The 20727-nt window shown below is 59.0% G+C and overlaps 1 protein-coding gene and 1 long non-coding RNA gene across 7 annotated transcripts; one reads left to right on the forward strand and one right to left on the reverse strand.

Moving 5' to 3' along the window:
- Positions 1–1849: 1849 nt before the first annotated feature.
- Positions 1850–11567, forward strand: GPR132 (G protein-coupled receptor 132). Of its 6 annotated transcripts, none has more exons than XM_081551203.1 (3): positions 1850–3365; positions 5267–5367; positions 8735–11567. In XM_081551203.1, exons 2-3 carry the CDS (start codon positions 5361–5363, stop codon positions 9826–9828), a joined length of 1101 nt encoding a protein of 366 aa, XP_081407329.1. In that variant the 5' UTR covers positions 1850–3365; positions 5267–5360; the 3' UTR covers positions 9829–11567. The 6 variants fall into 6 exon arrangements, with proteins under 6 accessions (XP_081407329.1, XP_081407330.1, XP_081407328.1 ...); XM_081551204.1 differs by having other exon boundaries at positions 1850–1967; XM_081551202.1 differs by having other exon boundaries at positions 1850–1897.
- Positions 11568–16180: 4613 nt separating this feature from the next.
- On the reverse strand, positions 16181–20686 carry LOC145530243 (uncharacterized). The gene is made up of 2 exons (XR_014071595.1): positions 19122–20686; positions 16181–16906 (listed from the first exon to the last, which is right to left on the reverse strand). It is a non-coding gene; the product is annotated as an uncharacterized LOC145530243 (long non-coding RNA).
- Positions 20687–20727: the final 41 nt, after the last annotated feature.

Here is a 20727-nt window from a genome sequence, read left to right on the forward strand (position 1 = left end):
GCCGCCACCCCCTGCCCTCCCACGTCTTTTCAGGTTTGAATCTGTGACTATACGACTCGCTTAAAACGGTGACCAACGTTCCCCTGTCATGAGGAGGTGACGTGATGCTGCAGACCGAATCCGAGGTGCCTGCCTGGTGGGAGCGGCAGCCCGGGAGCTAGCGGCCTCTGCTTGAGCGGCCCCCGGGCATGTTGAGAAAACGGGCTGCAGCGTGCCCCTTTATCCTGCCTGCAAGACACTCAGCCTTCAGGAGACGCACCAGGCCCCTGGCTCCCCGAAGCCCATTGCCCGTGCCCCTCGCTGGCCGGAAGTTGCGCTGGGAAGCAGATGGGGTTGGCGCTGCTGCCGCCCGGCTCGCAACCCCCAGCCCCTCGGGACCCGGCTCCCTTCTCAGGCCCCATGAGGAGCCCAAGGGAGGGCTCGGCTGCCCTCCTTGACCCCACGGCCACGGCACGGGGTGGGGAAGGTGGCCTGAGCCTGTCCACTGGGGGCGGGGCAGCCTGGGAACGCGAGGCGCTTCCGGGAGGGCCCTGGCCGCCCCGCGATGACAGCTGTCCCCCGCTGTCCCCAAGGGCACCGGCCCGCAGCCCTGAAGCAGGCTCTGCTCCTGCTGAGGCCCTAGGTCCTCAGACCCCGAGGAGGCCCCCCGGACCGCCAAGCCTCAGCTCCACTGCAGACCTCTCGTCTGGGCCTGAGTGCCCGGGTGGTGGGTGGCGCCCTTGGCAGTGGCCTGTGGTCGATGCTTTCACCCCTGGGCAGGTGTCAGGGGGCTGAGGTGAGTCCTATGCCCAGATTGGCAGGCCCCCCACACCTGGCTCCCCAGGCGCTCTGGGACGCCCCCCCAAGAGACCACTCTGGGGGGTGGGGTTGCTGAGAGGGAGCCAGCCTCCAACCGCGAGGCAACATCCCAAGGAAAAGTGCCAAGTGGGCGCCTGCCCTCCTGGGGCCCCAGCCCTGGATGTGCTGGGCAAGGGCCTTGGTTCCACCTGCCGCCTTGCTGCTGGGCACAGGTGGCCCACAAAGGCTAGTGGGCCCAGCCCTGTGCTGTGCTGGAGAGCTGGGACCGCAGCAGGGGTGCAGGGAGGGCCCCCAGTCCCTCCGGCTCACCTCAAAGCCCAGAACCAGCCCAGGGTGATCAAGCTAGGTGGCGGGTCACCTGCAGCCCCCCATCTTCCGAGGACACTGGCCATGTGCTTTAGGCTGGGGTCCTGCAAGCCCTGCCTTCCTGATTGGACCCTGGGTTCCTGGGGGATCCCATGGACCCCTCAAGAGAACGTCCTGTGAATGCCACCCAGCCTGGCTGGGATCGGCTCCAGGGGGTCCAGGGGCTCAGGGACAGCGCTCAGGGACAGGGCCCAGCACAGGGCACGCTGGCCTTTCCTGCAGGACCCTCCCCAGGACGGGGACCAGCGAGATGGGCTTTGGTGAGACGGCTGGGCGCTGGGGCCGGGTGCTGTCCTGGGCCCATGGAGGCAGTGCCAGGAGGCAGCCCGGCTCCCAGCGCCCCACGAGTGTCCCGGGGGGCAAGGCCTCCTGGTGGCACCCCTGCTCTGTGCCCACCAGTCCGGGAGGGACCCTGCGAGGCTGAGCCCACGAGCTCCTGGGGGTCCCCGCCCCGGGTGTCCAGCCATGCTTTCGGGGTTCACTAAGTCCCTGCAGCTCACTCCAGCTGGCCCCACATCTGGCCCAGCCGCTTGGGAAGTCCTGAGTGAAAGCAGCTCTGGGTGTTGCCAGAAGCGGGAGCAGAAGCGGCCCTGGATCTGTTTTCAGGAAAGTGATCGGCCCACCCCCAGTCTCGCTCTGTTTGTGGTTTCTTCGGGAAGTTCTAGAGACACTCCCGCTACTTCCTGAAAGCGCTCAGCCGTGTCTGCGCGAGGCTGTGGGCCCTCAGCCCTGGGTGAGTCCTGGGCTCCCATGGGAGCGTCGGGGCCCGGGTCTGAAAGCGGAAGTGGCTCCTTGGCATGAAGGTGGGGGCTCGGTCGAAGGTCTTAACTGGGGTCCTTCACCGAGAGACACCCCAGGGCACCAGGGGGCCTGGGGAGGGAGCCTAGGAGTTCCAGGGCAGAGTGGGGAGACACAGACGCCTCCGGGGACCATGGAACAAGGCAGGGCTGTTCAACCTCAGTAGCCATCGGGGAGATGCAGGTGCATTTTCGAAGGCGCGCTGTGCAAACCCACCTAAGAGCGGTAAAGATGGACTCCCGGGGCTGGAGAGGCCGGGCCGCTTGCGAGCGGTGAGCTCGCCGAGCTCGGGGCCCAGGTCGGGAGGTCCCGCCCCGAAGTGTAAGCTGTGGGCAGACAGAAATGAAGTCAGCGCGCTGGTGTGAGGAGGTGGGGGTAGGAGGTGGAAATGACCTGAAAGTTCCAGCTGAGGCAAAAGGGGCGAAGGCGTTGTAGGGCAGCCACAGGACAGGCTGCCAGCCGCCGTGACCAGGCTCCACGACGTGTGATGGGAACCGGGAGGCGAGGCCCGTGGGCAGGCTGGTCCTCGGTGCTTTGCTGCGCCTGTTCAGAAAGCTCCAGAGTCAAACCTTTCAACGTGTGTTCTAAATGAAGGGAGGGAGGCGTGGCACCCACGGGCCGTGGTGCGTCTGGGGACAGCTCTGCGGGCCAGGTCACTCCCGGTCGTGTCTCTCCCTCCCGGGGGCTCCGTGGGCCCTTCTGGGCTGTGCAGCCACCAGCGTGGTGCCCAGGGCTGGCAGGGACGGGGCTGGTGTCTGCGGCTGCTGGAACCCAAGAGCAGGAGCCTCAGGCTGACCCAGGCCGCCCACCCCATGGCCTGCGGCTACCGTGGCCCCCACCCCTCCAAAGAGCGCAGACCAGGGACCCCAAGCCCACCAGGCCCAGGCCAGCATCGCGGTAAGGTGGGCTTGTCTTGCTGAGGCCTCCTGTGGGGTCTGTCACTCCACCTCCCGCACAGCTGGGACCACTCCGAGGGTCTCCCAAGGTGGATGGGACGCTGGTGAGGGCAGGAAAGAGCAGGCAGCTGGGCGTGGGCGTGCAAGATGTGTCCCTTTAAGCACCCGACTCTGGGAGAACAAGGGGGGACCCAAGCTCCCCTCATCCCCGCCAGCAGGAGCCGGAGTCGTGGGTGGGGAGGGACCAGGGCCCTCTGCAGTGGGCGGGGTGCGGACGCCAGGAGGACAATCCACCGCCCCCGGGCGGGCTGGGCGGCGGCCTGGCTGCCAACCAGGGACAACAGGGGACATGCTGAGGTGGGACGGACACACGGCCACCTCCTGGGTCGCTCAGCTCGTGGTGTGGGGCAGACGCACAGGACCGAGGACACGAGAGGAAGCAGGAGGAGGCCAGGCCACCGAGTCCAGAGACCCCTGGAGAGGCCATGGGCGGAGAACGGCCCAGAGGTGGGTGGAGGGGCAGGAACCCGCTGGGCCGGCGCAGGGCAGGACCGCGCCGTCGGGGTAGCGCCGTCCCAGCCCCTGGCCCGGGCCTCGTGCAGCGTGCAGCGTTCCCCATCCCCGCCCCGCTCCTCCCAACGCGGCCCCCTCCCACCCGCCAGTCCAGGCGGATGAGGGCACCTGACGGTCACAGCCACGGCCCCAGAGTCAGCGTTCTGTCTGCACAGGACGGCGGGGTGGGGGGCGCCAAGCAGGGCCCAGGACGCCCCACCCTGGCCAGTCTGCGCTCTCTGTACAGACCTCTGCCCACAGGCCTCGCCCCGCTGGGGGACGCACACTCAATTGGGCCACTTCCTCTGGCTTTTGCAGAAGTGACTTCTAGAGGCAGCGGTCCCCCTCTGCTCCCGGCTGTTCAGGAAGGAGCTGGCGGGGCAGCCCCAGGGGAGGGACCACCCACCCAGCTTTGCTGAATCTCAGTTCTGACAAAGGGATTGGCCCCTCGCCCAGGGCGAGGCTGGGGGTCTCCTCCCAGGCTCATGTGGTTCGGGGTGTCCCGACGGCTCCCAGGTGGGTTGGCAACCCTTCCCCCACCAACTGCAGCTCACACGGGCCTCCCTCACAGTGGACAGCCACCTTCCCGGAGCCCCCTTTGTTGGGCTCAGCCCCCCTTCATTGACTGAGCACAGTGGTGAGTGAGGGGATGGACGGGGAGACCCAGGGACCCCCAGACCCACACCCACCAGTCGGTCAGGACATCAGTTTCAAAATGTTAATGGTGTTTCTCGACTCTTTCTTGCATCTTACCTTTGTCTATATTTTCGAGGTCTTGCTTATAAATTCTTTCTAAGTTGATGAACTTTCTGCAGTTTCAGGTAAACACCTTGGCTTCCTGTTATTTCTGGCTAGCTCGTCTGCTGGCATCACAGACAACCCCTCCCGGCGCGGGGTGGGGGTGGCGCCTTCAGCTGCTGGTTCCCCAGGGGTGGGAGCTGGGCTCCAGGCCGGTGGGGAAGACCCTCCCTCTGACCCTCTTTGGCTGCTAGGGCGGGGCCTGTGCTAGGGGCATCTCTGGTTCAGGAAGGAAGCAGGGGTGGGGGCCGGGATGCCGCCCCAGAGCCTGCCCTTCCCTGCCCTGGGCCGGGGTCCCAGTCCCTTTCACAGGGACCTGGTCCATGCACTCCGAATCCTGGGTAACTGTTTCATCAGGAGAACTCCTGGAAAGGATTTCACCCAGTCGAAAGTTAAGCACATGGAAGCCTTTTGAGGCGCGTTGCCACATTGCGCTAGAAAGGCTCCGTGCCCATTTACTCTCCCGTCCCCAGCGTGGAGGAGCCCACCTCCGCACTCACTCGCCAACGCTAAGAGTTGAAGTTCTTTATCTTTACCAGTCTCATGGGCCTCCGTCTCCTGTTGTCTGGTTGTTTTACATTCACCTTCTCTGACTGTGTGAGCAGAGTTGAGTGTTCTTCCAGTTGAGGTATTTTCACTTCTGTGAATGATCAGCTGTGACACTTATTTTTGTTGATTTGTGGGAGTTCTTTCTATATTAAGACTCTGCTGTTGTGTCCCACCGGATAAAGACAAGACTTGTGTGTCTTGTTGCTCAGTCATGTCCGACTCGTTGCGACCCCGTGGACTGTGACCCATCAGGCTCCTCCGTCCACGGGATTCTCTAGGCAAGAATACTGGAGTGGGTTGCCATTTCCTTCTCCAGGGGATCTTCCCCACCCAGGGATTGAACCCAGGTCTTTTGCATTGCAGGCGGATGCTTTACCATCTGAGCTACTAGGGAAGGCCAAAATACAAGACTTGGCACGTAACAAACACTCAGTAACCATTTGTCAAATGGCTTCATTTCTGATTTAATCTGATTTCCCTAAAGCAATTTCCGCGCACTCTTGCTCCAGGTCACTTTAAACTCCGAGAGTGAAAGTCTCAGCAGCAGCATCTCCGCCGTATGACGAGCACTGCCACCCAGCCCTGAGCCCGGAGCCCGCGAACATGCCAGGTGAGAGCCCCACTCGGGCCTCTTTTGACTTGGAACCTTTAGGAGGGAGCCCGTGGGAATTTTTCTGCAATGTACTTGGTCTCATAACAGCGATAATTACTTCAAAAATTAGCACACAAAAGGAGACTTCTCGAAATAAAAACTAACCCGGAAGTAGTAAAGCCAGAGGCCCCCCATCAGGACCCAGGGAAGCGTCTACTTCTTCCTTCTCTACCCGCTTAGGAAACAGCCAGGGGCAGGGCTGCAGGAGAAGCCGGGCTCCAGGGCCCCCTTCCTGTGAGGGGCCTGGGCCCCACAGAGCCTGCCCCTCCGTCTCCTGGGGCTCATCTGCCCCCAGCCCAGCAGGCTCCTTTCTCAGGAGTGCCCCTGGGGCAGGGGCACACTCTCACCTGTGTGCCCAGGTCTGGTCACCAGATGGCTGAGGGCGGGGACGGGGCATGGGCCGCTGCAGACAGGACTCCGCGTGCTGCCCACCTGGCCCCAACAGGTGGCATGTCACTGAACTACGCTGCGTCCAGGGGGCACCCTCGAGGGCGGGCCGTTGGTGGGGGAGCCGGGAGCAGGAAGGGGCCCACAGGCCTCAGCTGAGCCTCCAGCTGGGCTTTGGGATCCCTCACACCCTGCCCCCCAAGGGGTGGCAAGACAGGGTCGGCACTGGGACGGACCAAGGGCGGTGCTGTGGTCCAGGCGGTGGGCTGCCGGCTCGTGGAGGACTTGTCAGGCCAGAGGGGACCATAGGTCCAGGCCCAGCCAGCTTGGGCCAAGACAGGTGTCGGCTGCCTCCCACCCGAGAAGCGCCCTCCCGGCCGGCTGCTCCCCACGCACCCCCGGCCCCTGTGCTGGGTGCCGCCTGGCTCTCGCGCGGGGAACTGGCACCTGGGTCTGGGGACTTGCCCGCACCCTCCATCTGCACGTGGAATGAAACCCACGTCCCGGGGGGCTAGGGCGGGCGGTGGGGGCCCAGAGAAGGGGCCAGCTCACACCCATCCGGATGGCACTGCCAACACCGAAAGACCAAGCGCGGGCGAGGATGCGGAGCTGGAAAATGGAGCAGCTGCCGCGGAAACGGTCTGGAGGGTCCTCAGAGAGCTACCGCGGGGCTCATCACACGAGCCGGCAGCCCCGCTTCTGAGTGTGCGCACAAAGGAAGTGACCGCGGGTGTGGAGAAAGCGTCTGCACACCCGCGGTCACAGTGGCCAGGATAGGGGAGCAGCCCGTGTCCCTGGCCGGAGGAGTGGAGCTGCCCACGCGGTCCAGCCGCACAGCGGACTCCGGGCTGCCCAGAGGAGGAAGGGCATTGTGGCCTGTGGCTCTGAGGACAGGTGCCCAGTCTCAGAAGGACGTGTTCTCTCTGCAGTCCTCTTTGCTCATCTCTGACTGCTGGGTCTCCGCTGCCATGTGCGGGCTCCAGCTGTGGCGCCCGGGGGCTCCTCTAGCGCCGAGCTCCGGAGTGGGGCTCAGTGGTCGTGGCCCCGGGCCTCGCTGCCCAGCCGCACGTGTGACCTTCCCAGACCCGGGACTGAGCCCATGTCCCCTGCATCGGCCGGCGGATTCTCACCCACTGGCCCACCGGGGGCGTCCATGGTCACGTTCTTTGCCGCGCACGCCCGGGCAGGCTGGGGTTAGATGAGGACAGGGTTTGCGTTTTGCAAGATGAGAAAGTTCCAGAGACGGACGCGGTGGAGGCCGTGCAACAGTGTGAACGGGCTTTGTGTCACAGAAGTGGGCACGCGGAGTGTCTAAGATCATCACTTTTATCTGACGTGTATTTTACTAGAATTTTAAAAACTGGGGAAACAGATGAGGGCGCAGCCGGACTTCGGGGTCACACTGGGGGGCCGTCGCCTGCACCCCCCCAGGACCAGCCATCCAACCCTTCTCGACGAGCCTTCAGCCGCCTCCACCGCTTCACTGCTCGCCGCCCGCCTCCACCGTGCGGCCCGGCTCTGTCACCTCAGGCGTGTCCGACTCTTTGCAACCCCACGGACTGTAGCCCGCCAGGCTTCTCTGTTCACGGGATTCTCTGAATACTGGAGTGAGCTGCCATTTCCTCCTCCAGGGGATCTTCTCGACCCAGGAATCGAACCCGGGCCTCTTCCGTCCTCTGCGTTGCGGGCAGTTCTTCACCCCTGGGCCACCGGGGGGAACATAGCTCCGCCCCCCCCCGCCCTCACAGCCGCCACGGGTTTCTGCATCGGGCTGCCCTGTGGTGGGGAGAGCCCGAGACCCCACGGTCATGCCAGCTTTGGGACTCGCCGAGGTTTCCTTGGCCGTTGGAAAGGCCTGTGGAAAGGCCCGGGGTTTTCAACCTCGACTCTAAGTAACCAAAGGGTCTTTACGTCTCAGGGGTCACCAGGCTACAGAGGCAAGAGCCATGTTCCGTACCATCACCGAGGCCACCCCACCCCCTGCAGCCCACTGTTCAGTCCCTTGGCTGGATACTGGGGTGACCCTTGCCAGGGGCCACTGTGCCCAGAGAGACTTGCCTGCATCTGGGCACTGCCTACGGCTCCTGCTGACCTCAAGGGGCTGCTCCGTCCACTGTCCGCTCTTGGAGAAGCAAGCGTCTGCACAGGCAGCGCCTCTGTAGGCCGGGCTCAGGTTCTTCCCGCTCCCAACAGGGACCCCAAAGCCCGGGGGCGCCCACTCCCTGTGCCTGCCTGCCAGCCTTGGCACAGTCCCAGCGCGAGCCCTGCAGAGCCCAGGGGAAGCATCCGAAGGAGGGCATGAAAGCACGGCTGAGCCTTCGAGGTGGAGGAAAGCAGGGGGCTGGCGTGGGCGCTGGGGGTCCTGGCGTCTCTGGGCCCCTGCGTGTGCTCAGGGCTGGGGCGTCACATGATGACGGACAGCGGAGATTGCCCCGTGTACCTCTGTCAACGGTGGATGCGGCCAGGCCCACGGTGTCAGGGCTGGTTTTATATTCAGCGACTGATTTTTCCTGTCTGTTTCCCGAGGGGACATGGACCCACCCATGGAGGGCAGGTGTGGGTTTTGAGTCAGGACACCTTCCCTGGGGAGTCTGAAGGTCAGTGCCACTCTGAGGCCTAGAGGAAATTCTAGGGCGCCCGCCCCCTGGCCGCCCGAGCCAGAGTGGGGGTCCCTGCTGGCGACCAGCCCCCGCCCCCTGGGAGGACGGCCCTCTCCACTCAGGAAATGCTCCCGGGTGACGCCCCACTAGATGTAAGCTCACAGCTGCCACGAGACAGGAGAGAAACCCGGCCGGTGGGAGGGCCTGCGGGCCCTGCATTGTGGAAGCGGGTCCTCCCTGCAAGACCCGCAGGGAGGGTGCTCGGAGGGTCGCTCCAGGTGGTCTGATCCACCCGGTCCCCAGCCACGCCCGCCCTCACACTTGTCTCTGCCCCGCAGGAAACGCCACGCTGGGGGCCCTGTCGACGGGCGCGTTTCCCCACGCGTGCGAGGTGCCGTTCAACAACAGCAGGACGTTCCTGGTGGCTGTGTACAGCAGCGTGTGCGCGCTGGGCCTGCCGGCCAACTGCCTGACAGCTTGGCTCACGCTGCTGCAGGCGCGCCAGGGCCATGTGCTGGCCGTCTACCTCTTCTGCCTGGCGCTCTGCGAGCTGCTGTACATCAGCACCCTGCCGCTCTGGGTCGTCTACATCCAGCAGGGGCACCGCTGGCCGCTGAGCCCTTGGGCCTGCAAGGTGACCGCCTACGTCTTCTTCTGCAACCTCTACATCAGCATCCTCTTCCTGTGCTGCATTTCCTGTGACCGCTTCCTGGCGGTGGTGTACGCGCTGGAGACCCGGGGCCGCCGCCACCAGAGGACCGCCATCCTGGTCTCCGCAGCGGTCTTTCTCCTCGTCGGGCTCGTCCACGCCCCGGTGTTCAAGATGGAGCACAACGAAACCTGCTTCGAGACGCTGCCGATGGACCGCGAGGTGGCCGGGTACTACTACGCGCGCTTCACGCTGGGCTTCGCCATCCCGCTGTCCATCATCGCCTCCACCAACCAGCGCATCCTCAGGACCATCAGGCTGAGCAGCAGCCTGAGCGCTGCCCAGAAGGCCAAGGTGAGGCTCCTGGCCGTCGCGGTCGTGGCCGTCTTCCTGGTCTGCTTCGCCCCCTACCACCTGGTGCTCCTGATCAAAGCCGTCGCCTTTTCCTACTACAGAGGGGCCGAAGACCCCGTGTGCACCTTCGAAATCCGCCTGTACACCGCCTCCGTGGTGTTCCTGAGCCTGGCCACCATGAACAGCGTGGCTGACCCCATCATATACGTGCTGGCTGCGGAAGCGTCACGCCAGGAAGTGTGCAGAATCCACAAGGGGTGGAAAAAGTGGTCCACGAAGATAGACAACACGAAGCTCACGTGCTCGAAGGACTCAGAGGAGGCACAGTCGCCCATGTCCCTCACAAACAGCTACGCCTTCCCCGAGCCCGTCCACCCGCCAGGGCCACCACCGGGCACCCCAGAGGGGCTGGCCGAGGGGTCCTGCTGAGCCCAGCACGGGAGTCTAGGGCTGGCCGCCCGGTGCTGCTTGGAGCCCGCTGGCCAGTGTCCATGGTGCTGGCTGGGGAGCCCCCTCTGAATGGCTCGTCCCCGATTTCTCGTTCCTGGTGTCTCTGCCGCTGGGGGTCCTGGCTGAGCAGAAGCCCCACGGAAGGTGGCAGCACACGCAGGGTAAGGGCGAGTCTGCTGGCTGCGGGAAAAGAGCGTGGCGGGCAGGAGCGCTTGCTCTGGCTGGCGCTCTCCACTATTAGCACACAGCAGGGCAGCTGGCGCAGGCCGTGTGCCCGCCTGGTGCTGCTGGCAGCTGGCACAGGCCATGTGCGGGAGCTGCCTGTCAGCCTCCGCGTGATGACTTTATTTCCTGAGCTTCTCTGTAAGCGTCGCTTGGATGAGAGTACGTGGCTCGGCATTTCTGCTTCTGCCCTGGGTCGTCCATGCAAACCGGGCCCCTGGTCACAGGCCCTTGGCTGGGGCAGCTCAGCGCTGTGGCCCTGAGGGGAGCCTCAGGGTCAGAGGGGGCCACAAGGTGGGGTGCAGTCCACGTGGCCTCCAGAGGAAGCCCCATGTGTGCGTGGCAGGCACACCTGTGGGCTCGGAGGGCTGGGGGCACCCCAGACAGGGAGACACACCCATAGGGCTCCAAGGATGAGGCAAGTTGTCAGCACGGAGGCTTCCTGGCTCCCCTGTCGGGGCGGAGCTGCCCAGGGCCAGGCCAGGCGCAGCGCTGCCTCCGTGTCCCCATCGGTAGCAGGGCCAGTGACCCCGGCCTCAGCGGGTCAGCAGCGGGGGCTGACTGCATGCAGCCCCGAGGCGGCGTCAGGGTCAAATTCCGCTCTCGCTTCTCTAAGGCCGAGCCGACGGATGAGCTTTACTGTGAAAGACCCTGAGAAGACATGTGATTGCACGTCTGGGAATAAACACGCAGGAGAGCGTGTCAGCGCCAACTGCTCACGTGGAGGAGCGTCAGTTCACTTCTCAGGCCCAGGGAGGGCCAGGCTGGGGGAGGGGAGTGTGCCCACCTCTCCAGGTGATGGGCGGGTTCTAGAACCATCCAAAGTGTTCACAGGGCGTTCCCACCACGCTGACACAGGAGTTCCCGGGGCTGCTGTAACTAATCACCGCAGGATCTCCCAGCCTTCGGCTGGAGGTCTGGATCAAGGCGTGGGGGGGGCCCTCGGCCTCTGGACCTCACGCATCCCTGGCTTCCCGGGTGTGGCCGCATCACCCCAGGCCGTCCCCCCCGACCCCATCTCTCTTCTGTGTCTTTGGACCTGGGGCTCCCCTGGATAACCCAGAGTGAGCTCATTGCTACACCCTTAGACAGAGCCTATTTCCCAGCAAGGTCCTGCCCGCTGATTCCAAGGCACAGGACGAGACGTATCCTTCTGGGGGCAACAAGCCCACCCCGCACAGATGGCAACAGGGAGCAACAGCATGCTGTGTGGATCCCAGGGGAGGTTCAGTTCAGTTCAGTTCAGTCGCTCGGTCGCGTCCGACTCTTTGCGACCCCATGGACTGTGGCAGGCCAGGCCTCCCTGTCCCAGGGGAGGAGTGGCCCTCAGACTCACTGCTCACCCCGCACCTGCTCTGCGCCTGTCACCATCCACGTGGTGGCGCCCGTGACAAACGCGTGATAAACCCGGTTACCGTGAGAGCATCCCATGACTGTGCGCTGGCCTCCCACTCGCTGTGAAAATCTGCTTTAAAAAAATGAATGATGGTAGTTTATCTTTTTCGTTAATACCTTTTCTTGGCAGCCTCATGCCACTTCCTTGGCAGTTTGGGGGAAAGTTCCTGGTGTCTGAAATCCCAGGCTGGGGCCCTCCCTGGCAAACCGTCTCCCAGGACTGTCTGCAGCCTAGCCTCTTGGTGTCATTTGCCCTGGGATTTCACCACGGGGCTTCCCTGGTGTCTCAGATGGTAAAGAATCTGCCTACAATACAGGAGACCTGGGGTCCAATCCCTGGGCTGGGAAGATCCCTGGAGAAGGAAATGGCAACCCACTCCAGTGTTCCTGCCTGGAGAATTCCAAGGACAGAGGAGCCTGGTGGGCTACAGTCCATGGGGTCACAAAGAGTTGGACAGGACTGAGTGACTAACACTTTAACTTTGTGACATTTTATGCCTCAATTTCAGTCACGGACATAAAGCTCGTGCTCCCACCGAGGAGGAGCCCCTCTGAGCAGCAGGGCCTTGTGAGCAGGGTCTCCAACTCCCGGTTGTAGGAGGGCTGACCTGGAGGGCCTCCACCCGGGAGTCTCAGAGGTGCCTTCAGGGATGAGGCAGGGCTGCATCAGGTGAGAAGGCAGCTGCGTGGAGGGCCATCGCTGCTGGGAAGGGCAGGCTCCCCAAGGAGGGCCCCGGGTCCCAGTCCACGGTTCTCAGCCCTCAGTGGAGGGGCCAAGTGGGGAGCTGATGTGGAAGACATCTGGGGGAAAATCTGTGAAGAACCGTGCCGGGGGTGGGAGGCGGTGGGGGAGGACTCGGGGCCAGACCCCATACCGGGTGCCTGTCCCGGGAAAGCAGGGCTGACAGGACGGGCGGGGTGGGCCTCAGGGCCGAGAGGCCCAGGAAGGGCCTCTGCACCCCTGCGACCCTCCGCAGCCCCCTCGTGGGCCAGCCGCAGCCGTGGGCAGGGGGCCCGGGGCTTCCAGGGGGCCGGGGTCCCGCAGCCTCGCAGCTGGCTGTCTTAGCGAGGCCTCATCCCAGCCATGCGCGCCGCCAGCCTCGGGGTCTTCCCCTGGGACTTGGGAATGGCCGCAGGACCTGCGCGAAGCGCTACTGGGGGTGCTCATCGACATCGGGAGTGTCCCCCGCGGAAGCTGCGCCTGACACCGAGAGGGCGCTCAAAACACAGAGCGTCGGTCCGCTTCTGGGGGTCTTCCCCTGGGCCCTGCGAGGACCCGCACTCCGCGACGCAGGCGCGTCTGTCCCGGCGGCGACCCCTGGAGGGCGCGCGCGGCTAAGAGCCCAGCGCGTCCGGCCCGCGGTCGCCAGGGGGCAGCACGGCCCGAGGGGGCGACTGCGGGCGCCGCGGCCCCTCTCCGGCCGGTCGCGGAGCCCCGAGAGAGGTCGTGAGGGGGGAAACCGCGTCGCCGCGCGGCAGGGCGTGCGCAGCCGGGTCTGAGAAGCCGAGAGCGGCCCTGCGCCCGGTGACAAGCGGAAGTTGACGGGGACATGAGGCCGACGCCCGGCCTTGGGCGAATCCGGAGAAACCGCAGGCGCAGGGGGCGGCGGGCCGGGCTGCGGGAGCGGGGGAGCCCGCCCGGGCGGCGGGGAGCGCGCAGGCCCTGCGGAGGCCCTGTCCCCGGCCTGCCGGCGCCTCGGATTTGCAGGGGACCCCGCAGCGCCACTCCGAGGGCCTGGCCAAGAGCACGGAGAACTTCAGTGTGGACGGATGTTGGGGGCAGCATCATTCCATAAGCAAAACGTGGTCTGTGATGAGAGCGACTGTCACTCACTTCTGACACCTGCTACCGTGGGGATGAGCCTCACAACATGCAAAGTGAGCGGACTGCCCTTCCGTGCGGGGGCGAACACTCCGAGGTCCCAATGCAAGGGGCCCAGGTTTGATCCCGGGTAGGGGGACTAGATGATGCTCTGAAAGTGCTGCCCTCAATATGCCAGCAAATTTGGAAAACTCAGCAGTGGTCACACTTTTCATTCCAATCCCAAAGGAAGGCAATGCCAAAGAGTCTTCAAACTCTGGCACAATTGCACTCATTTCACATGCTAGCAAGGTTATGCTTAAAATCCTTCAACCTATGCCTCAACAGTGCATAAACCTAAAACCTCTGGATGTACAAGCGGAATTTAGAAAAGATAGAGGAACCAGAGATCAAATTGGCAACATCCTTTGGATCATAGAAAAAGCAAGGGAATTCCAGAAAAACATCTACTTCTGCTTAACCGACTAAGCTAGAGCCTTTGACTGTGTGGATAGCAACAAACTGTGGAAAATTCTTCAACACATGGGAGTACCAGACCACCTGACCTGCCTCCTGAGAAGCAGGAGGTCAAGAAGCAACAGTTAAAACTGGATATGGAACAACAAACTGGTTCCAAATTGGGAAAGGAGTATGATAATGCTGTGTATTGTCACCCTGCTTATTTAAATTATATGCAGAGTACATCAGGAGAAATGCTGCGCTGGATGAAGTTCAAGTTGGAATCGAGATTGCTGGGAGAAATATCAATATGACACCACCCTTATGGCAGAAAGAGAAGAGGAACTAAAGAGCCTCTTGATGAAAGCGAGAAAGGAGAGTGAAAAAGTCAGCTTACAACTCAACATTTAGAAAACAAAGATCATGGCATCGGGTCCCATCACTCCATGGCAAATAGGGAAAAAATGGAAACAGTGACAGACTTTATTTTTTGGAGCTCCAAAATCACTGTCGACAGTGACTGCAACTATGAAATTAAAAGACGCTTTTTTCTCGGAAAAAAAGCTATGACACACCTAGACAACACATTGAAAAGCAGAGACAACATGTTGCTGATTAAGGCCTGTAGAGTCAGAACTATTGTTTTTCCAGTAGTCATGTACGGATGTGAGAGTTGGACCATAAAGAAGCGCTGAAGAATAATTGATGCTTTCAAACTGTGGTGCTGAACAAGACTCTTGAGAGTCCACTGGACTGCAAGGAGATCAAATGAGTCAATCTTAAAGGAAATCAATTCTGAATATTCATTGGAAGGACTGATAAAGCTGAAGCTGAAGCTCAGATACTTTGGCCACCTGATGAGAGGAGCTGGTTCATGGGAAAAGGCCCTGATGCTGGGAAAGACTGAGGACAGGAGAAGGGGGTGACAGAGGATGAGGTGGCTGGATGGCATCATTGGCTCAACGGACATGAGTTTGAGCAAGGTCCGGGAGATGGAGAAGGATAGGAAAGCTTGGCTTACTGCAGTCGCAAAGAGTCAGACATGACTGAGCAAATAAACAACAATGACAAAGGGGAACTAGATCCCGCACCCACAACTGAAGATCCTGTGCGCCCAAAACGAAGACGGACGATCCCACGTGCCACAACGTAAATAAATAAAAATAAACTATTAAAAAAAAAAAAACAACACATGCTAAGTGAGAGGCCAGACTCAAAAGGCCACAGGAAGCACGATGCCATTTCTATGAGAAGTCCAGCAAAGGGCAATTCATAGGGGCAGAAGGGAGATGAGTGGGCCCCTGGGGCTGGGGGCAGGGCAAGGGGGGATCATAGCTAAAGGGTAAGGGGCTCCTTCTGAGGGGATGAAAGTGTTCTAACATTGACTGTGGTGAAGTTTGCACGGATCCATGAATACACTAAAAACCCTGGCTTGTACACTTTAAAAGGGTGAGCTGTCTGGTATGTGATCATATTTCAATAAACTTGTTTACAAAAAGAGAGAGACACACACACATCAGACCCCTTTTGTCCAGACTGCAGACCCAAGGCCCCTGAAGGGACAGCCTGGGGCCACTACAGCTCAAAGCAGGATGGGCTGAGAGGCCTTGGGCCCAGCGGCCCCCACATCCTCCCCAGTCACAGCGCTGGGGCTCCACAGCCCCTGTGACAGAGGTTTCAGGCACTGGGCAGGCAGGGTGGGCAGCATGGGGGAGGGTCCCTGTGGGTTCTGCCCTCAGCCCTGCCATGACCACTTCCCAGCCTTACTCCAGGGTTGCCGTGAGGAGAGCGGGGTACCTGCTGTTTCTGCTGCTCAGGAGACCATCACCTTCCTCCACCATGACCATTCCTGACCCTCCTGGAGATGATAGCCACCCTGCTCTGCTCACCCCTCCACCCCTGAGTTTGGGCTCGGGGGGGCATCTTTCCGATAGAAAGATGGTGGCGGAGTACAAGGATGTGCACTCATCTTCTCCTGCAAAAACTCCAAAATTACAACTCACTGCGGAACAACCATCAACAGGAGAATTGTAGATCCCACCAAAAAAGACACCCCACGTCCAAGGGCAAAGTAGAGGCCCGAGAAACATGACAGGAGGGGCGAAATCGCGTTTAGAATCAAACCCCATACCCGCCAGAGACCCTCACACAAATGAAACCTTGTGTGCACCAGGACCCAGAGACCCCATAGAGACCGAGCCAGACCCGCCTTTGAGTGTTTAAGTGTCTCCTGCGGAGGTACGGGTCAGCAGTGGCCTGCTGCAGGGGCTCTGGGCGCAGCAGACCTGGGTCACACAGCGTGTGGCATAAACCCTCTTGGAGGATGTTGCCATTAAACCCACTATAGAGCCACCGAGCAGACGACCCACAAACTGCAGAACAATAATACCAAAGAAATTCTCAGACTGTTAAGAAAGTTCTAGGACTCACAACAGATTTCCCAACCTGGGGATCTGGCAAAGGGACTGAGAACCCCCAGGGAATTTTACTTTGGAGGCCAGTAGGGTTTGATTACAGAACTTCCACAGGACTGGGGAAACAGATTCTTGGAGGGCACAGACAAACCCTTGTGCGCACCAGGACCCAGGAGCAAGGAGCAGTGACCCCACAAGAGACTGAGCCAGACTTGCCTGTGAGTGTCCAGGAGTCTCCAGTGGAGGCGTGGGTTGGCAGTGGCTGCTGCAGGGTTGGGGGCACTGAGTGTGGCAGTGCCTGCATGGGACCTTTTGAAGGAGGTCACCATTACCTTCATTACCTCCACCATAGTTTGGCCTCAGGTCAAACAACAGGGAGGGAACACAGCTCCACCCATCAACAGAAAATTGGATTAAAGATTTACTGAGCATGGCCCTGCCAGAACAAGACCAAGTTTCCCCCTCGGTCAGTCTTTCCCATCAGGAAGCTTCCATAAGCCTCATATCCTTCTCCATCAGAGGGCAGACAGAATGAAAACCACAATCACAGAAAACTAACCAGTCTGATCACATGGACCACAGCCTGGTCTAACTCAGTGAAACTATGAGCCGTGCCATGTGGGGCCACCCAAGATGGATTGATCAAAATTCTCCAAGCCAGGCTTTAACAGTACGTGAAAAATAAAATTTGAGTTGTTCAAGCCAGATTTAGAAAAGGCAAAAGAACCAGACGGGCTGGATGAAGCACGAAGTGGAATCAAGATTGCTGGGAGAAATATCAATAACCTCAGATCCGCAGATGACACCACCCTTGGCAGAAAGCAAAGAAGATTTAAAGAGCCTCTTGATGAAAGTGAAAGAGGAGAGTGAAAAAGCTGGCTTAAAGCTCAACATTCAGAAAACTAAGGTCATAGCATACAGTCCCAATATTCATAGCAAATAGATGGTGAAACAATGGAAACAGTGACAGACTTTATTTTGGGGGGGTCTCCAAAATCACTGCAGATGGTGACTGCAGCCATGAAATTAAAAGACACTTGCTCCTTGGAAGAAAAGCTATGAACAACCTAGACAGCATATTAAAAAGCAGAGACATTACTTTACCAACAAAGGTCCGTCTAGTCAAAGCTATGGTTTACCCAGTAGTCAGGTATGGATGTGAGAGTTGGACTATAAAGAAAGGTGAGCACCAAAGAACAGATGCTTTTGAACTGTGGCGTTGGAGAAGACTCTTGAGAGTCCCTTGGACTGCAAGGAGATCCAACCAGTCAATCCTAAAGGAAATCAACCCTGAATATTCATTGAAAGGACAGATGCTGAAGCTGACATTCCAATCCTTTGGCCACCTGATGTGAAGAACTGACTGTTTGAAAAAGACCCTGATGCTGGGAAAGACTGAAGGCAGGAGGAGAAGGGGACAAGGATGAGATGGTTGGATGGCTTCACCGACTCAACAGACATGAGTTTGAGCAAGCTCTGGGAGTTGGTGATGGACAGGGAAGCCTGGCGTGCTGCAGTCCATGGGGTTGCAAAGAGTCGGACATGACAGAGTGACTGAACTAAACTGAACTGGTCTCTGATTCTCAAGTTTCAGCCTGCACCAGAATCCCCTGGTGGGCCTGCTGAAACGCAGCCATACAGGGCCCAGCCCCAGAATTTCTGAGTCAGCAAATTTGCATTCATAATGACTTTTCAGGAGATGCTGCTGCTGGGGGTACAGGCCCACAGCTTGAGAACTTCTGCCCTAAGCCAAACACCATTGGAATGGCATGTGTTCAATTCTGGCCAGTGAGAGGTGGGCCAGGACTTCAGTTTGCCTCCTGGAGGAAAGGCTTTCTGTTTCCTTAGACCTCCTGTGAAACTGAACGCAAGATCTGGAGCTACTGCAGCCACTCTGAGTCTCTGTGGGCAAAGCCATCTGAGCAGGAAGCCCACACACAGGGGAAGGTCTTTGTGCCCCGCACCTGCCCATCCCAGTCCTTGACCTTTTAAGGGCTAGTGGCATTTGCCTCCCGTGCACCACAGCTCTTGTGCCCAGGGCCTGCTCCACATCAGAAGGTGTGCTGGCCACACACCCTGACCAACCCCCTTCGTTTCCTTCAGCTCTCTCACACTGCAACCCCTGCTGTGTCCCTTCAGGGTCATAAGGACATCGTTTTCTTTCCTTTATTATTCAGTTCAGTTCAGTTGCTCAGTTGTGTCCGACTCTTTGCATTTCCATGGACTACAGCACGCCAGGCTTCCCTGTCCATCACCAACTCCCGGAGTTGCTCAAACTCATATCCATTGAGTCAGAGATGCCATCTCGTTTATTATTACACCCATGTATACTTATAGAAGTTGCACTTTTCCTAACATTTACTTGCCTATATAGGTACCCATGGGAATCATATAGAATTATTTTGTATATATACTTTTATCCAGCTTTTTGTTTTGAAGGGATTTCCAATTTACAGAAGAGCGGCAAACTTAGCATTGTGGAATTAAAGAGACTAAAGTAGGAGGCGGGACTAGCCTGTAAGGGGAGCTCTCTCATCCACTAAACTAATTGTTACTCAGTCGCATCAGACTCTGTGCCACCCTGTGAGCTGTAACCAGCCAGGCTCCTCTGTCCATGTGATTTTCCAGGCAAGAACACTGGAGTGGGCTGCTGTTTCCTTCTCCAGGGGATCTTCCCCACCCAGGTATCGAACCCGGGTGTCCTGCATTGCCAGCTTTTTCACTGTCCTCTTTCACTTTCATCAAGAGGCTCTTAGTTCTTTTTCGCTTTCTGCCATAAAGGTGGTGTCATCTGCATATCTGAGGTTATTGATATTTCTCCCAGCAATCTTGATTCCAGCTTGTGCTTCCTCCAGCCCAGCGTTTTTCATGATATACTCTGCATATAAGTTAAATAAGCAGGGTGACAATATGCAGCCTTGACATACTCCTTTCTCAATTTGGAACCAGTCCGTTGTTCCATATCCCGTTCTAACTGTTGCTTCTTGACCTGCATATAGATTTCTCAGTGTCTATGCTGAGAGCTTTGTACTCTCCTCCTCTTTCATAAATCCTGTTCGCTTGCTACAGTGAGTGTTTGCGTGCTCGTGGATTCCATTCTTTGGCTCCGCGAACAAGAACTTGGATTCCCGTCTCATCTTTGTTAAGCAAGTCTCTTTGGTTTTGTGGTTAAGCAAGCCTGCTTTCTTGAATAATCATTAACTTACAGGGCTATCCCATATTCTTGGTGACTCATAAGCTTGCAATGCACGTCAGAGTGAGGATGGGATCTTCGTTTTCCCACTAGGGACTGAACCATCACCCCCTACTGAGGAAGCCAGGAGTCTTAACTGCTGGACCACTAGGGAAGCCCCCATCCTTTGAACACGTTGGAAAGAGTTCCTTCCTCATTATCTTGTGTAAGATTGGTATTATTTCTCCCATTTGAGTGTTTTTCATAGATTCCAGTTCTCCTTAATTTTCTGGAATACAACAATTGCTGTTTTTAAATAGCTTGATAACACCAATACCTGGGTTCACCCACAAGTCTGTTTCTATTATGTTGGGTTTTTGCCATTTTTGGTCTTGTGTCCTGGTATGCCTGTTAATTTTTTTATTGTAAGCTGGACATTTTGGGTGAGTAAGACTGAAGTCTCTGGAAGATACCATCTTCCTTTACAGCATTCTGGATCTTTTGTCAGTCTGAGAGTGTAAATTGGCATCGAGCGAGTGTAGATTGAATTTGCCTCGCTCTCCCTCCGAGGCTGAGCGTTTTCCATCAGGCTGTGGTTCAGTCGCTCAGTATTTTCCGACTCTTTTCCACCGCATGGACTGAAGCACGCCAGGCTTCCCTGCCCTTCACTATCTACCAGCATTTGCGCAAACTCATGTCCATTGAGCTGGCGATGCCCTATCTCATCCTCTGGGTAAGAGAATCTTATTTCCTTTGCCCTGAACCCACTTTCTGTCCGTCTGCTCATCTCTGTTCCAGCTGTAGGATAATCTGCATATTAAGGGATTTAATCTTTGGTGCTGCATATGGCCAGCAGCAAACTTTCCTCTAGTTTTACTCCTTGTTTGACGTGCACACCTATGACCTTTGGAGTCACTGCAGTGACCTGACTGGACTTTGTATTCCCCCAACCTATCTCCAGCTGCGAGTCTCCTGAGGCCCAGTTTCCCGCCTCGCTCGGAGGGAAACCCCAGTCCCCGCCCCCGGCTCACCTGGACCCAGATCCGCTTACCCGCGGACGCTCTCCCCTCTATTCCCTTCCTTCCTCCTCAGGCGACCATAGCCCTCGAGGCCTGTGTGGGCAGAGCCCCCATCCAACGTGGGCTTGGGCTGCCCGCGAGGTGGGCGCCCTAGGCTCTACCGCTGGGCACCCGTCACGGGACACTTGAGGATGCAGGCCTCTCACTGCGTCACCACCGAGCCCCCGGCTTGCACTCGAGAAACACTTCTTGACTGAATGGAATGAGGCTTTTGTATCCTATTCAGGGCCTTTCCACTAAAAAGTTAGCTTTCAAAAGAAATCCCCTCACCCCATCCTCCCGCGCCCCGCCCCTCGGGAGGCCGGCGCAGGCGCACTAGGGCCGCGCGAGGAGCCC

This window comes from Giraffa tippelskirchi, chromosome 12 (assembly GCF_054371585.1).
Source record: "Giraffa tippelskirchi isolate mGirTip1 chromosome 12, T2T-mGirTip1v1.2.pri, whole genome shotgun sequence".
NCBI lineage: Eukaryota > Metazoa > Chordata > Mammalia > Artiodactyla > Giraffidae > Giraffa > Giraffa tippelskirchi.